Here is a 14,892-nt window from a genome sequence, read left to right as displayed (position 1 = left end):
TTCTCGTTGAAAAACACGTGTATTGACAGCGCGCATTCAGTCAAGCAAATCCAGCAGTAGTCACTCACAGACATGCCTCTTTCACAACTGCAAGATGTTAGAAATGAACACTGTTGCGGCGTTTGCCATTTTTTAAAATCATATTTTATTGCTATTATTTGCATACATTAATGACATATATCAAGTCAATTTTAATCCAACAAGAAACATCTCTCACTAAATCACAGTGGAACACATAAGACAGTTTGTGTATAGTGTCTTTCCTGGACCAGGCTTTTGATGCCAGTGTAAATCCATGGCAGTCAATAACCCTTTTGTAAAAAAAAAAAAAAACCCCACCTTACATTGATAAACATCGGTGTAAACAAACGCTGATGTTCGGCACATAATAGCAAGTTATTTTTATTCCTCTTGGTTTTATCTTAAGCGCAGTGTTATCATGAAAAAGTCACATTTCTGAGCTGAAAACTTGACCCAAAGGAACAAAGTTGCAAAGGTGTTTGATTTGTCCCTCTTTCCGTCTGTTCTAACACCTCTGCTCTAACAGCATTTCTTCCCTTTCTTCCTCCTTTCTCTGTCCCTGTGGGAATTTATATGGACCGTGTCCTTTTCTCTCTCCCTCTCTCGTTCTGCTCGACTCTGGCTCTGTTTCTTGGCCCGAAGGACCATGTGGGTGAAAGCCATGAACATCTGCAAACAGAACAGAATACAAGCCATATAAAATTATACATGTTACTTTTAACACATCAGAGTGGACAGACAGACAAAATGTATTTTCTGAATAAGATTAAAATCTGTCATATAAATTGGTCTCTTCATTAGAAATTAGCCTACTGATTGCCACCATTGATGGACAATTTTTTTTTATAATATTAAAAATATCTGTATGACATTATATTCTGCAGCTCTTCCCTGTTGTACCGAATATCTATACTTTTCAAATGATCATATCAAAGTTAGAAATTCAAATATTGTGACAAAATTAATTTTGTAGGGTGCCACAAGTTTGTTAAAATTTCCAAAGGGTGCCGCGACTAAAAAAAGGTTGGGAAACACTGGTCTATTATTCCATTCAAGTCAACATTAAAATAAAATATGTATGATTATTAATGAATTTGAGCAGAAATGAACTTAAATATTGAGGATCTTTAAATTGATGTGGGTTTAAAAGAACAAGCTTAAATACTGAGGAATTTTACATTAATTTGGGTTTAAATAGACTTAAATAGAGGATTTTTGAATGAATTTGGGCTTAAAAGAAGAAACTTAATGAGGATTTTGAGTGAATTTGAATTTGAGTTTAAATTAACAAAAAAAATTGGTTTGAGATCCAAGTTGTTTTGTCTCCAAATCTTGATTTCCTAGATATATAGATGGCATCTCAGTCACAACAATTCCATTTTGCCTGTTTAACCGATGCATGCATTAAATTGCAAATTCTCTGAATACATATCCCAGCAAAAAACAAAAACACCTCACCTCCTCTACATTGATATTCTCTTTAGCACTTGTCTCAAACAACCTCACACCAACTGACTCTCCAAACCGCAGAGCATCTTGAGTGTCCATAAGCTTTTTAGAAGGATCATCATTCTTGTTTCCGACTGTTAGGGATCAAAGTGGAAAGGAATATTAAATGTTCACCTTTGATACTACAACAAACTCATGATATACAACCAAAACATCTTTTCATATCACAATGCAACTGAAATAAAATGTAAAAAAAAAAACAACAAAAAACAAACGAACCTAAAATTTTGCAGACGTTGTCACAGTTCTGTGATATCTCGTTTAACCATCTTTTCACGTTGACAAACGATTCAGGATTTGTGACATCGTAAACAATGATGACACCATGAGTGTTTCTGTAATACCTAGAGAATTACAAAAAAAACATGTGAGGGGAAGACTGACAGAGATCACAAGAACGGTCAAACTAAATCTTTAATAAACAGTTAGACTGGAGCGAGGCTTACGTAGAGGTGATGGTTCTGAACCTTTCCTGCCCTGCAGTGTCCCAGATCTGGAGTTTAACTCTTTCTCCATCAATCTCTACTGTGCGGATCTTGAAGTCAACTCCAATAGTAGTTATGTAACTGCCTGTGAAGAGTGCAGAAGCATGTTTTTATAACTAGTTATAACATTTGAACTTCTTTCACACTTTTAAGCAAACAAACACTCTCATTTTGTCTTGCTTTGCTCTGTCTTGGACTGGAGAACACAGTGAATTAGAGCATATATTTACAGACCCTTTGCCTTAGTCTTTCTCACACAAACAAACACACACTTTGTCTCACCAGAAAATGAGTTGTCTGCGAATCGTAGGAGCAAGCTGCTTTTCCCAACATCTGCAACAGAGTCAGAGCAGCATTTGTTTAATGTTCAGTACATATATGTTTTTATTAATTAAACATGATAGTATTTCTTTTATAAAACAAGATTATAATAATAATTAGATATTATTTATATTAACAGTTAACCTTGAATACATAAAAATAGAACGTGAACTTTAAATAAAATGTAAAAACATCCCTACAATAAATAAAAATAAGTGCAACAGCATAGTGCATGTAATATAATAGCTCTAGGAAATATCTCATATAGTCCATCTATACCATGCAACTTAATCTTAACATGTTCTTTTGTCACAAATGCCACAATACTCAGAGGTCTAAGGTTAAAAAACAACCAGAATCCTACCCAAAGCCCACAGTCTTTACAGAGACAAATGCCACTATCTGAACAGTTATAGAGTGGCCACAATGGACTAAATGAGGCAGCTGTGGTTAACTTAATACCACAGTTAAATTACAAACACGATGAACTGTGAGATAGCATCACTGATATTTGCTTACAAGCAAAGGGTTCTATAATATGAAATTGGGATGTATAAATAAGATTGTTAAAGAAGGCATGAAATTGGAAATTCACCCTATTTGTTTTTTTAAAATGCATGTTATTGATCTTACTATGAACAATTCATCCATTTATGCGTTTTATTTTTTTCTGTTTTTGACTTTGTAATGTTTAATCAAAACGTCATAACTGGATCTTCCAGTGAAATTACAAAATTCTCCAATCATTCTAGGAAAAACTAGTTTCACAGACAAAAACATTGACCCAACATTCATCACGGTACGCATCCCACCCAAGTGCATACTGGTGAACTGATCAAGTGACTCACATTACACGCTTACACAAAGTAGTTTCATTTCAGCTTTCCAGTTTGCAGCTAAATTGTGAAACTGCACAACAATGTTTCAGTAAATGCAGCAACATCTTGAGAATTCTTATTGGACAGGGTGCTAAGAGAAATAATTAGGCTTAATCCCTTATTTTATGCCATATATTAATGATTCTCTTATGGGGACTTAAGCAAAAAAAAATTTGAATCAGTAAGAAGACATGATTTGTTAGCATATGTATTAAAAACAGAAAAATACTGACTGGAGTCACCAATGATGAGCAACTTGAAGAGATGATGGTAGTCTTTTCCTGCCATTCCTCTGTTCAAAATGTGTCCTCATGAAACAAGTTTAACAGCTTTCAAGTCCTCTGTCAATTTTCCTGTGTCTTAAAGTAACTGGTCATTTAGTGCGGAGGGTTTTGTGTGAAATACTGTGAGCATCATGTGATCGTCTTTCCAGTTTTCCTCAAAATTCAAGCACAAAATGATGCATCAGTTCGATTTCAGTGCATTCCAATTCACGAATCAGTGATTTTGCATTGTCTGTAACACGTTGGCGCTCTCAGTGCAATATTCTTAGCTCATCTTAAACACTTTAAATTTCCAGTGATATTTCCATTGCTTTTGTCCCCATTAGGGATCTACAGTTAAAATCTACGTAGAATTTCCTCTTCGTCGCCTCGCCCTCAAGTGCAAACACATTACCACATTGTTGTGGTTAAGTATCAGATGACTCCGATTACAAAGTGAACGGTTATTTAATTGCTGACGATGCTCATAATCCAGAGAAAAGGAATCAAGTTATCCGGAAAACAGGGCAATTTGTTTGAGATCCAAGTGGTTTCGTCTCCAAATCTTGATTTCCTAGATATATAGATGACATCTCAGTCACAACAATTCCACCGATGCATGCAGAGACTGGTAGCTTCCCACACTTTGAAAGATCACTGCAACTCCAAAACACTGTAGGAATGTAGCTTCAAGCCGGAAGTGAGAAAAGTCCCTGTCGGTCCTCTAATCCTGAAAAAAAAGAGGAAGCGACAGGTATTATGCATCTTGTTCAAACTTAGACATATATCCCCCCTTTACCCAGAACAGCAGCTGTGGCACTAAATGTAGCTTCTCCCACTCTGACAGACAAATGACACCCTTTCTGACACAGGTCGAACCCACATGCACCAGCTTTACGCTTGAGTTTACAAGAGAAAAGGAATCAAGTTATCCGGAAAACAGGGCAATTTGTTTGAGATCCAAGTGGTTTCGTCTCCAAATCTTGATTTCCTAGATATATAGATGACATCTCAGTCACAACAATTCCACCGATGCATGCAGAGACTGGTAGCTTCCCACACTTTGAAAGATCACTGCAACTCCAAAACACTGTAGGAATGTAGCTTCAAGCCGGAAGTGAGAAAAGTCCCTGTCGGTCCTCTAATCCTGAAAAAAAAGAGGAAGCGACAGGTATTATGCATCTTGTTCAAACTTAGACATATATCCCCCCTTTACCCAGAACAGCAGCTGTGGCACTAAATGTAGCTTCTCCCACTCTGACAGACAAATGACACACTTTCTGACACAGGTCGAACCCACATGCACCAGCTTTACGCTTGAGTTTACGTACAGAGATCAGAATAAATGGCCACACACATCTTGCACCTTACAACTGAAACCAAAACCGTGGACAGAATCATTAGAAGCCCACAAGCAACTAGCTGCTGAATCAAGACAAAGCTGGAGATTCAGTAAACTGCCAAAAATGTTCCATGAAAACAGGAAGGGACGTGTTTTTCCTGAGCTGCCGTTGCGAGGAGGGCACATGTTTCTCATTCAAACACAACAGTTCTGGTCTAAAACGAGGCAGCAGGTTAAACACTAACGTCCTCCAGACACATGTGATCATTTTAACACAAACAAATGTGTAAGAGAAGTGAAACTGACACACCTAGGCTGAGGTCCGCTAATCAGGCAAGAGAACATCTTTTTCGGTGCCAGCACAGCTAACTTAAATTCCTGAATACAAACATGCCCAAATTAAAAGCGAAACTATTTGGCGCTCTAACTGTGTGGTACAACTCGATTTAACAGTCAATTCAAGGGAAAATAACATTAAAGGAGAATCATTCGTAGAGACAGAACCACTTTATTGTATAAGATTGTCATAAACAGACGGTCCTTCTGAGATAAGCGACCTTGCGTCTTTATAATATGAAAATCAAACGGTCACGCGCAGTATCCATAGAATCTCAGAGCGATTTAACGGACACACCTGTAAAAACATGCAGTCCTACCAAACCTCAAGTTGAACTCTCGCCTTGATCTGCTTCTTAAGTTCAGTCTGAACCGCTTGATCAAACTTGTGTCCATTACTCAACTCGACAACTCCTCTATTGTAATTTATTCAGTTGTTTTGAAATGCAGCTAGGCTAGCTACTTAACTAGCCGCAGATGCTCTAAGATAATAAGATCTAACTCGGATCTAAAGAAGAGCTCACCGAAAACACTTTAAACCACATATTCCGAGCACGCTGGGGAAAATGACTGAAGACTTATGGCAAGTTCCTGCTAGGGTGGTAGGTCAGAGTCCGGTTAGTCCTGCAGGCAGTACCGGGATCCGGGAATCCAGTGTAAGGGGAAGTTCGGACAGTGTCCCAGCGGCCGCAGAGATCAGGTCCGTCCATCTGAGGGCGACGCACCTGAATGTTGAGTCACTCTCATCCTCATCATGTGCCGGAGTTTCTGTCTCCTCCTCCTCATGCCACTCCTGTTGCTGCTGAGATTGCCATCGCTATTCTGTTTCAACAGACCAACTGATAAGCTTGCCTACAGAAACAGCATTTTTGGCCATAATACGTTGATTCGCGATATAAAAAATGTTGTATATGTTGGCAGCCCAAAATGTTCTGAGACTTAGTCTTATTTTGAATCTAAAATAGCGTAAACTTATCCTCAGTTCGGTCAAGTTGGTAAGATATTCACAGATTCGTCTTTTCCGGATCAATAACTCGCCAGCAAAATGTTTTTACAACTCAATTGACGCCCCTTTTCTTTCGTAGTGATGTAGAAAACGAGCTACAAGCGACTTGTCCTCAAAACAAGCTTTCCTGTGCTCTGTAAAAAATACAGTGATCTCAATGCGCTGGCGTCTGAGAGACAAGTCCGAAGGGACCGTCTGCAAAGTGCGAAACGCGAACAATGTTATTAATAAAATACTCAATAACTTCACTGTAACACACTGTAGTGTCACCAAATTCAGTTTACACATCACTGCTCTCCTGCTGGTTATACTACAACACTTATTTAGAAAATAATAGCTTTTACACATTTTTTATGATGAAAAATAGTCAATAACTCCACTGTGACACTGTACTTTCTCTAAATTCAGTTCACACATCACTGCTCTCCTGCTGGTTTTACTACAACACTTATTTTGACAATTTTGCTTTTGAATGATTTAAAAAAAAAATCAATAAATTCACTGTTATTGGACAAAATAGTCAATAACTTAACTGTAACACACTGTGCTTTCTAAAAATGTTAAAATGTCAAAGTGCAAAGGTTGTACTATAACCAGCAAAGTTACATGTATACTCAATAACTTCACTGTAACACACTGTAGTGTCACCAAATTCAGTTTACACATCACTGCTCTCCTGCTGGTTATACTACAACACTTATTTTGAAAATAATAGCTTTTACACATTTTTTATGATGAAAAATAGTCAATAACTCCACTGTGACACTGTACTTTCTCTAAATTCAGTTCACACATCACTGCTCTCCTGCTGGTTTTACTACAACACTTATTTTGACAATTTTGCTTTTGAATGATTTAAAAAAAAAAAATCAATAAATTCACTGTTATTGGACAAAATAGTCAATAACTTAACTGTAACACACTGTGCTTTCTAAAAATGTTAAAATGTCAAAGTGCAAAGGTTGTACTATAACCAGCAAAGTTACATGCGTGTGTTAAATAAAGTTGATAGTATTATACTGTATAACAGTGGCATTCATAAAACAGTTAATTTAACGGTGAAGACCTTATTTATTTTCTAAATAAGTGTTGTAGTATAACCAGCAGGAGAGCAGCGATGTGTGAACTTAATTTGGAGAAAGTACAGTATGTTACAGTGAAGTTATTGACTATTTTCCATAAAAAAAATCATTAAAAAATATGCAAAAGCAATTATTATCAAAATAAGTGTTGTAGTATAACCAGCAGGAGAGCAGCGATGTGTGAACTTAATTTGGAGAAAGTACAGTATGTTACAGTGAAGTTATTGACTATTTTCCATAAAAAAAATCATTAAAAAATATGCAAAAGCAATTATTATCAAAATAAGTGTTGTAGTATAACCAGCAGGAGAGCAGCGATGTGTGAACTTAATTTGGAGAAAGTACAGTATGTTACAGTGAAGTTATTGACTATTTTCCATAAAAAAAATCATTAAAAAATATGCAAAAGCAATTATTATCAAAATAAGTGTTGTAGTATAACCAGCAGGAGAGCAGCGATGTGTGAACTGAATTTGGAGAAAGTACAGTGTGTTACAGTTACAGTGAAGCTATTGACTATTTTGTCCAATAACAATGAAGGTAATATATCCATATCTTGCCAACTTTACCGAACTCTTATCCTCAAATGTTTAAAAATGAACTCACTAATTGTAAATTAAAAAAAAGTTTTACATGTAAAGAAATTAATTTTGTTTTTGATAAATATGTTTAAAATGATTAGCACATACATGAAATTAAGATGCCAGTTGTATCAGCAGCCTCATAAAATGCATTTTTTCATGTGGAAATATTTTGACCACGTGACCAACTGAATACCGCATTTCTGTAACAGATGTTTTGACCATTTTCTCAGATTGAGATAATATAGTTTAGAAACATTATTTAACGCTGTAAATCTAATATACCTTTTGTATATTTTCATGAAAAAAAATAAACGTGTAATACTATTATTTGTGTGTTTTACTATAGTGTTACACAAAAAACGACCAAGTACACCTTAAAAGGCCTTTTCAGGGTTCAATGCATGATTCAAATGTAAAGCTAAAAACACACATTGAAAAAAACAGCGAACAATAACCAAAAAAAGTTTATTGTAAAAATACATGAATTGCATTATAGCAAATCATAATTCGAGAATTTGCCACAGATTTCAATTCAAATTCAAACAAATGTTGGCGTGCTCAAAATGACAGAGAAAAGGCCCTGTAACTGAAGTTGGTGAACACATCAATCTGGTGACTGCTGCCCCCTACTGTCATAACCTGAAAGATGAATATTGGGTAAAGGGGAAAAATTGGGTAAATACAATTATTCTGTTCACAAGTCTTCACTTTCCACACACATAGTCAATGAAGATACATTTTTATAGATATTGCTGCAATTTGTAGCATCTGTTAAAGTAAAAAAAAAAATCTGGCATGGAGTATAACAGGTGCACCTACCCTATGTTCAGTGTTTTTGAGATTCAGAGCCAGTGTGTTGAGTGAGGAAGGAGTGCAGGGAATCTGAGCTTTCACTGTCCCTCCATGTAAACAGTGGGACACATGCGGACCCTCACCTACTGACATGATCTAAGCACAACCACAACATAATATATTATAAAAAAATAACTATAATTATATATAACAATATAAATGGTGCCTTTTTGTTTTTCTGTCACATTAAATTGACAACTACTCCTTCTCACCAGGTCCTGGTAAAAGACAGACAAATGTTGGCGTGCTCAAAATGACAGAGAAAAGGCCCTGTAACTGAAGTTGGTGAACACATCAATCTGGTGACTGCTGCCCCCTACTGTCATAACCTGAAAGATGAATATTGGGTAAAGGGGAAAAATTGGGTAAATACAATTATTCTGTTCACAAGTCTTCACTTTCCACACACATAGTCAATGAAGATACATTTTTATAGATATTGCTGCAATTTGTAGCATCTGTTAAAGTAAAAAAAAAAATCTGGCATGGAGTATAACAGGTGCACCTACCCTATGTTCAGTGTTTTTGAGATTCAGAGCCAGTGTGTTGAGTGAGGAAGGAGTGCAGGGAATCTGAGCTTTCACTGTCCCTCCATGTAAACAGTGGGACACATGCGGACCCTCACCTACTGACATGATCTAAGCACAACCACAACATAATATATTATAAAAAATAACTATAATTATATATAACAATATAAATGGTGCCTTTTTGTTTTTCTGTCACATTAAATTGACAACTACTCCTTCTCACCAGGTCCTGGTGAAAGACAGCTTCCCTTTGACAGCCAGGCAAAGGGAAGACAGAGGTGGGGGACATGGAACGGAGGTGCCATAATGAGAGTGATGGGCCTCCACCACAGAGCTGGAGAGGAAATGGATAACATTTTATAACAATAGGGGCATTATGCCATTCCATCTTAACATACATAGAGGGGCATTCCAGACGAGCAGTAGTCCATTACAACCATGCAAATAGTAACTGAGGTATTTAAAATAAAGCATGTCAATGCTTATTCAGAAAACACGAGATAAACCAGAACAAATAAAGACAATAGCTTCACTGTCCCTGCTAACTACAAGTCCACCTTACCATCCAATCAGAGTCCGTAGCAAGACAGCTAATCCACTTCCCAAACTGGGGGCGTGCGCATTCCTGACTCGCCATTCCAGAGCCAGTTTGAAAGTGAGAGAGTGGAATTTCAGTGCTGTATTTTTTCTCTTTGAGGCATGAATGCATTGTTTTAGCTTTTTTGTTTATTTTTATCATAAGTACAGGAGTGTTTTACCTCGTATTTGAAAACTTCAATACAGTGAACTGGGCGATTTGTCCGTGAGTCTGGTGGAGGAAGTATATACTTTTATTACAAAATGTATCTCAAAGAGTAAAGGAAAGAGAAACAGTGCAGTGTCATTCACTGACCCCATATCCTCACGGCACCATCCTCCCCACCAGAGAGAATCTCCTCTTCCCTTTCTTTAAAGCACAGGCAGTGGATGTAGTCAGTGTGGCCCTTCAGTACAGACTACAGAGCAAACAAGGGGAGAAATATTAAGGGGATCCTACTGTGCTGCAATTTATCTATTTACAAAGCTGAACCTACAGCCCACTAGGGGGCCAAGTAAAAAAATAAAAAAATAATAATTAAAATAAGTGACATTATATTTACATAATTAAATGATATATACATTTTTTTTTCAGTGCAGCAAACAGCCTTTGCACAAAATAGTGACCGCTTTTGCGTGCCATTTGCCCCCTCAAAAACAAAAGCAACTGTTAGTGTACCTACAATGTGTGTTTTGGCAAACTGCTGATCGTATTATTTACCTCAACTGGACCCATGTTCCTGGAGTTTATTAAGCTGTTAATTTAACTTGACAAATCCTCGGTCGATTTCCATACAAAGCGCCGCTCCTTAAAACAGCGTCGCGTAAATATGACGCATCATTCAACCTGCCTCCACAGACCAGCCCGCTACAACAGTGACCGTGGTACCGTTAACTGGGTTCCGCCACTTTATCTTAGTCATTTGAGGTGTTGCGACTGTAAAACTATACATGAATATGGCAAAAAATATAATAATCTTTCGAAATATTTTTTTTTATGAAAGTAGGTTTTAAATATATAGCTTTAATTTAAGCTAAAGTAATTTTTCACTGTTAAAATATTTCTTCGATCTGTTTAAAATAACATCTGAACTACAGGCCATAAGCAAATCTAATAATGCTACTGGTGGGTTAATTTTCAACAAAAAAAAAGTGTGTAAAAAACGTATGTATATGATACATTATATATTTTTTTATATAATGGGGATTTAGATCCTGATCTAAATCAAATGATTTGCGATACGCGCTCTGAAGTCCCGTGATTCGCGATCCGATTGAAGCGGTTCGAAACCGTCAAATCATTTTGCGACTCAATGGTTTAACTGATTCAGTTTCAAAAAGCTCCGTTGATACGGTGTTCTTTGTTCGTTTTCTCTGTATCCGTTGATTGAATAACCTTGGAAATGAAATTACAATTAACTGGCCTAACTTACAATGTTTTTAATAGATTGTGATAACGTTAAATACACTTTCCGTCGTATTAAAAACATTTCATGCCATTACACCCATTGTTTAGCACTTGCCTAAAAAGACGGGTTTATGATGTGCGTGATTAACAGATTACAGTACCATTAGGTTACTTAAGATATAGCCTTACTACCCTTACCTTCCACCTATGGAGAGAAAAAAGCACCCGTTTTTTCACAAATCTCACCCTGTATACTATACATATATACCACCCATTTATCTGACCAATGAGGAAAAAAGTATCCCCCTCCCCACCCCATTTAAAAATTACTTCAGTTTTAAAGAATATAGTAACCTCTGTGAATGTAGTTTCCAGTGTGCAGTGTATTTAGCATCAGCTTCTCCTTCAGCACCACAAACTAAATATTCAGACAAGATTCTACTGCCATTTTATTATTCATAATTATTTTTTCCCACAAATAAACAAAAAGGAACAGACTCCGTTTACATATGCAGGAAAAGAATATAGTCCATTCTGATCACCAAATTACAGACATTCATCTACATTCAGAACAATGTAGCGGACAGAAAACCACTGGACATGTGTTATAGTTTTGTTTGTGTGTGTGTGAATGTGTGTGTATACAAATAGCGTCCAGCATCTGTTGGCACAGAGCAATAGTTGTTGAGCTTCAGTGTCTCAGCTGGCTTCTCTTTAAACATTAATGATATCATAATAAAAGTAATAATAAATCTTCCCTTTTGGGATGAGTTACAAAGAACCATATTTTTAAGAGACCTTCCTTTACTAATGGTGAAAATATCACCATTACAACTAGTCACATTTTTAGTCTCATCCATGTGATACTGAGATGATTCAGTCCAGTGAGGGTCAGGAAACAAAAAAGGTTTCACTTATTTCCTCCGTCGACTGTCTGGAGATCTGCTTCTCGACTTCCTGCTTGCACTGCTGATGGAAAACGGAGATTAAGATCAATATTAGCAAGAACAGCGAGTTGAAAGTTATAGTAAAAATACGTAGATCTGTTCAGAACTGACCGTCGAGAGGGTAGAGAATGTGCAGGTCTTCGTTGCCTTGCTGGAGGGGAGTAACTGAGTGACCTAGAGTCTCTCAGCGAGTCTGCTGGCACTCTCTTGGGCCGTGGTGGACTGCAGAGTTCAAAGGAAATGATTGAGACAGTGTTTTAGAGTACAGCAGCAAAATGGGATACGATTTGATTTCCCCAATGATAATGCTTTTTAGAACTTACAGTTATTTGGCATTATAGTCATAAACCTTATTCTTATTATCTGGTATTAAACTACTGATTAAATTACTGATTAATTAAATGATCTATTGTTAGATGTTTAAAGGGGTCTTACTATGCTTTTTCACTTTTTGAATTAGTCAGTGTGCATGTTTGGGCATAAAAGATCTAGAAAGTTACAAATCTCAAAGTCCACTTCAAATAGTAACTGAGTGACCTAGAGTCTCTCAGCGAGTCTGCTGGCACTCTCTTGGGCCGTGGTGGACTGCAGAGTTCAAAGGAAATGATTGAGACAGTGTTTTAGAGTACAGCAGCAAAATGGGATACGATTTGATTTCCCCAATGATAATGCTTTTTAGAACTTACAGTTATTTGGCATTATAGTCATAAACCTTATTCTTATTATCTGGTATTAAACTACTGATTAAATTACTGATTAATTAAATGATCTATTGTTAGATGTTTAAAGGGGTCTTACTATGCTTTTTCACTTTTTGAATTAGTCAGTGTGTATGTTTGGGCATAAAAGATCTAGAAAGTTACAAATCTCAAAGTCCACTTCAAATGGAGATATTTCATTTAAAAAAAAATCCCTTTTCAAGAACTACAACAAACGGCTCGTTTGGACTACAGCGTTGTTTTCCGGAGTATTGTGATGTCACAAAGCGGCCCATTAGTATATCATTAAAATAATTCCCACCTACGAAACTCGAATGGTGGGGGGGTGGGGAGGGGCGAGGTCGTGGTTAGAACACTTGGTTGGGTGCATCAGACAAGACGACGACGACGAAGAAGTGCTGCTGCAGAGTTTATGCACCAGAGAAAACGAAGAAGAGGAGGAGCTGCTGCTGTAGTGTCAAGTTTTCGCCATGTCGTCACACTTTCTTTTTCATAAATTGCTGACAGTACAATACTGGAAAATGATGTAATCTGCAGAATTTACACTTCAATTATGAGACTACGGTATAAATAAATTCAACTGTATAACAGTTTCACTGCAATTCATTTTATAAAGTTAGAATTAAAGAACAATAAACAAAATACATATTACCGTTGCACTTATCTGTACATAGTAAATGCACTTTTTTTTGCAATTTTTAAGCGGTTGTTGACATCGTATCTAAAACGTGATTTATAATATGTCTGTCTTGCAATATCCGTGCGTGCAAAGGTTCTGCGCGATCCTCTTGTTCAATATTCTCAGGGTCTGAATCCGGTGTTGTGCCCAATTCTGACCCCCGCTATATTACCCCCCTAGTATTGGTAGGTTTAGGGTTAGGTGTGGGGGAGGGGTTAGGATTAGGCAATCAGGTATCGATTTCAACGAGGGGGGTAATAATTTGGCAGGGAGTCGAAAATGGGCACAACACTGGCTCAAATTGATATGGCAATATTGACGCCATCCTTAACTATACTGGAGCAGACAGAACTTGCTGCTTTGGCAAGGGGCGGGGCAGTACTGAAACACCGTCCAAGCTGTTCACCAATCACAACGCACTGGGATAGCCAACCAATCACAACACATTTTGTTTTTCGGAAGATGGCCCTTCATCAAACCCGGAACTAATCGAGCCGTTTGTGCTAGGATGGGGAGAAAGGTATTTTAATAATGTAAATTATGTGAAAAATAATGCGTTTTTTGAACCACCAAGCATGAGAGCATGTTCAAGTACACCCCCAAAACAAAATCACGACTTTGTAAAAGATCATAAGATCATAGGACGCCTTTAAAAAGGATTCATTACCTATTACTTTATTACTTATTCATTATTTTCTGGTAAAAGCTGCAACTGCAACTTAAATACAATATTTTTTTTTCAAGGTTTGCTGGGGTTGTTTGAAGGGCCGGACAATTTGACAAACTCTTTAATTATATATCAATATGACTATAAAAAAAGAAGAATTTTACTAAATAATAAACAAAATAGGAAATATTACTGTTGTAATTTCACCGTAAAATAAAAATAGTATAAGTATAAAAGAATAATAATAATTGTATTTTACAGCACACATAAAAATGACAACAATATTCATGGGTGTCTTGATTTCTCCATTTTTAAAATGTTAAACTGCTGAGATTTTATTTTGGAGGAAAACTGCAGAGAGCACTTAAAGCTTCTCTTTTGTTGACAACAGACAGTTCATAAGCGCTCCTCGTTGTGAGTTGGGAAAGATGGTCCATGTTGTGTTCCCAAATGACACGGTATAAGTGAACCAGAATCAGAGTAGATGCAGACAGGAAGATGCAGAATTTACTGTAAAGAGAATTTACTGTAAAGTTCTCAGTGTAAACCAAGCCACTCTGAGATGCTGAAATCACTGGATTATGGAGCTGCTTTCGTGTAAAAGAACACCGTGCTTAAATTTGAAACACAATGCATATGGATTTCTTTAATTAAATCACAGTCTATGTGATTTGGCATTAGGGCAGT

General features: G+C 36.8%; 3 protein-coding genes across 7 annotated transcripts in view; all 3 read right to left on the bottom strand.

Annotated features, from left to right (window-relative positions):
- Positions 1–318: 318 nt before the first annotated feature.
- Positions 319–4,259, bottom strand: LOC107554119 (ras-related protein Rab-35-like). Its single transcript, XM_016236522.1, has 6 exons — positions 3,448–4,259; positions 2,298–2,348; positions 1,977–2,100; positions 1,750–1,874; positions 1,480–1,604; positions 319–690 (listed from the first exon to the last, which is right to left on the bottom strand). The coding sequence occupies exons 1-6, from the start codon at positions 3,500–3,502 to the stop codon at positions 541–543; spliced, it is 630 nt and encodes a 209-aa protein (XP_016092008.1). The 5' UTR covers positions 3,503–4,259; the 3' UTR covers positions 319–540.
- Positions 4,260–8,327: 4,068 nt separating this feature from the next.
- LOC107554088 (THO complex subunit 6 homolog) lies at positions 8,328–10,485 on the bottom strand. Its single transcript, XM_016236472.1, has 8 exons — positions 10,349–10,485; positions 10,102–10,204; positions 9,968–10,017; positions 9,772–9,834; positions 9,433–9,543; positions 9,189–9,317; positions 8,918–9,008; positions 8,328–8,375 (listed from the first exon to the last, which is right to left on the bottom strand). The coding sequence occupies exons 1-7, from the start codon at positions 10,367–10,369 to the stop codon at positions 8,928–8,930; spliced, it is 558 nt and encodes a 185-aa protein (XP_016091958.1). The 5' UTR covers positions 10,370–10,485; the 3' UTR covers positions 8,328–8,375; positions 8,918–8,927.
- A 1,180-nt stretch (positions 10,486–11,665) lies between these two features.
- LOC107554117 (serine/arginine repetitive matrix protein 2-like) overlaps positions 11,666–14,892 on the bottom strand; it is a 17,036-nt gene continuing 13,809 nt past the window's right edge. Inside the window, exons 13-15 of one of the 5 annotated variants that reach the window (XM_016236517.1) lie at positions 12,669–12,725; positions 12,252–12,305; positions 11,666–12,162 (exon numbers count right to left, since the gene is read on the bottom strand). In XM_016236517.1, the coding sequence (XP_016092003.1) occupies positions 12,108–12,162; positions 12,252–12,305; positions 12,669–12,725 (166 nt within the window). In that variant the 3' untranslated portion in view covers positions 11,666–12,107. Of the gene's footprint in view, positions 12,163–12,251; positions 12,363–12,668; positions 12,726–14,892 lie in introns of all 5 variants that reach the window. The other 4 variants (XM_016236519.1, XM_016236518.1, XM_016236520.1 and 1 more) reach the window with 4 other exon arrangements.

The sequence above is a fragment of the Sinocyclocheilus grahami genome, unplaced genomic scaffold, assembly GCF_001515645.1.
Source record: "Sinocyclocheilus grahami isolate Dianchi unplaced genomic scaffold, SAMN03320097.WGS_v1.1 scaffold491.1, whole genome shotgun sequence".
Classification (NCBI taxonomy): Eukaryota; Metazoa; Chordata; class Actinopteri; order Cypriniformes; family Cyprinidae; genus Sinocyclocheilus; species Sinocyclocheilus grahami.
Note: the sequence above shows the minus strand (reverse complement) of the source record. Positions and strands in the feature narration are given on the sequence as shown.

Excerpts from the sequence above, each read along its gene's own strand:
- LOC107554119 (XM_016236522.1), bottom strand. The coding sequence starts at position 3,502 with ATGGCAGGAAAAGACTACCATCATCTCTTCAAGTTGCTCATCATTGGT. Across the intron at positions 2,101-2,297 it reads CGCAGACAACTCATTTTCTG|GCAGTTACATAACTACTATT; the intron begins GTGAGACAAAGT and ends CACTCTTCACAG. Across the intron at positions 1,605-1,749 it reads CAACGTCTGCAAAATTTTAG|TCGGAAACAAGAATGATGAT; the intron begins GTTCGTTTGTTT and ends GATCCCTAACAG.
- LOC107554088 (XM_016236472.1), bottom strand. The coding sequence starts at position 10,369 with ATGTATATATCATTTAATTAT. Across the intron at positions 10,205-10,348 it reads TGTATATATCATTTAATTAT|TCTGTACTGAAGGGCCACAC; the intron begins GTAAATATAATG and ends TTTGCTCTGTAG. Across the intron at positions 9,835-9,967 it reads TTGAAGTTTTCAAATACGAG|GAATGCGCACGCCCCCAGTT; the intron begins GTAAAACACTCC and ends ATGGCGAGTCAG.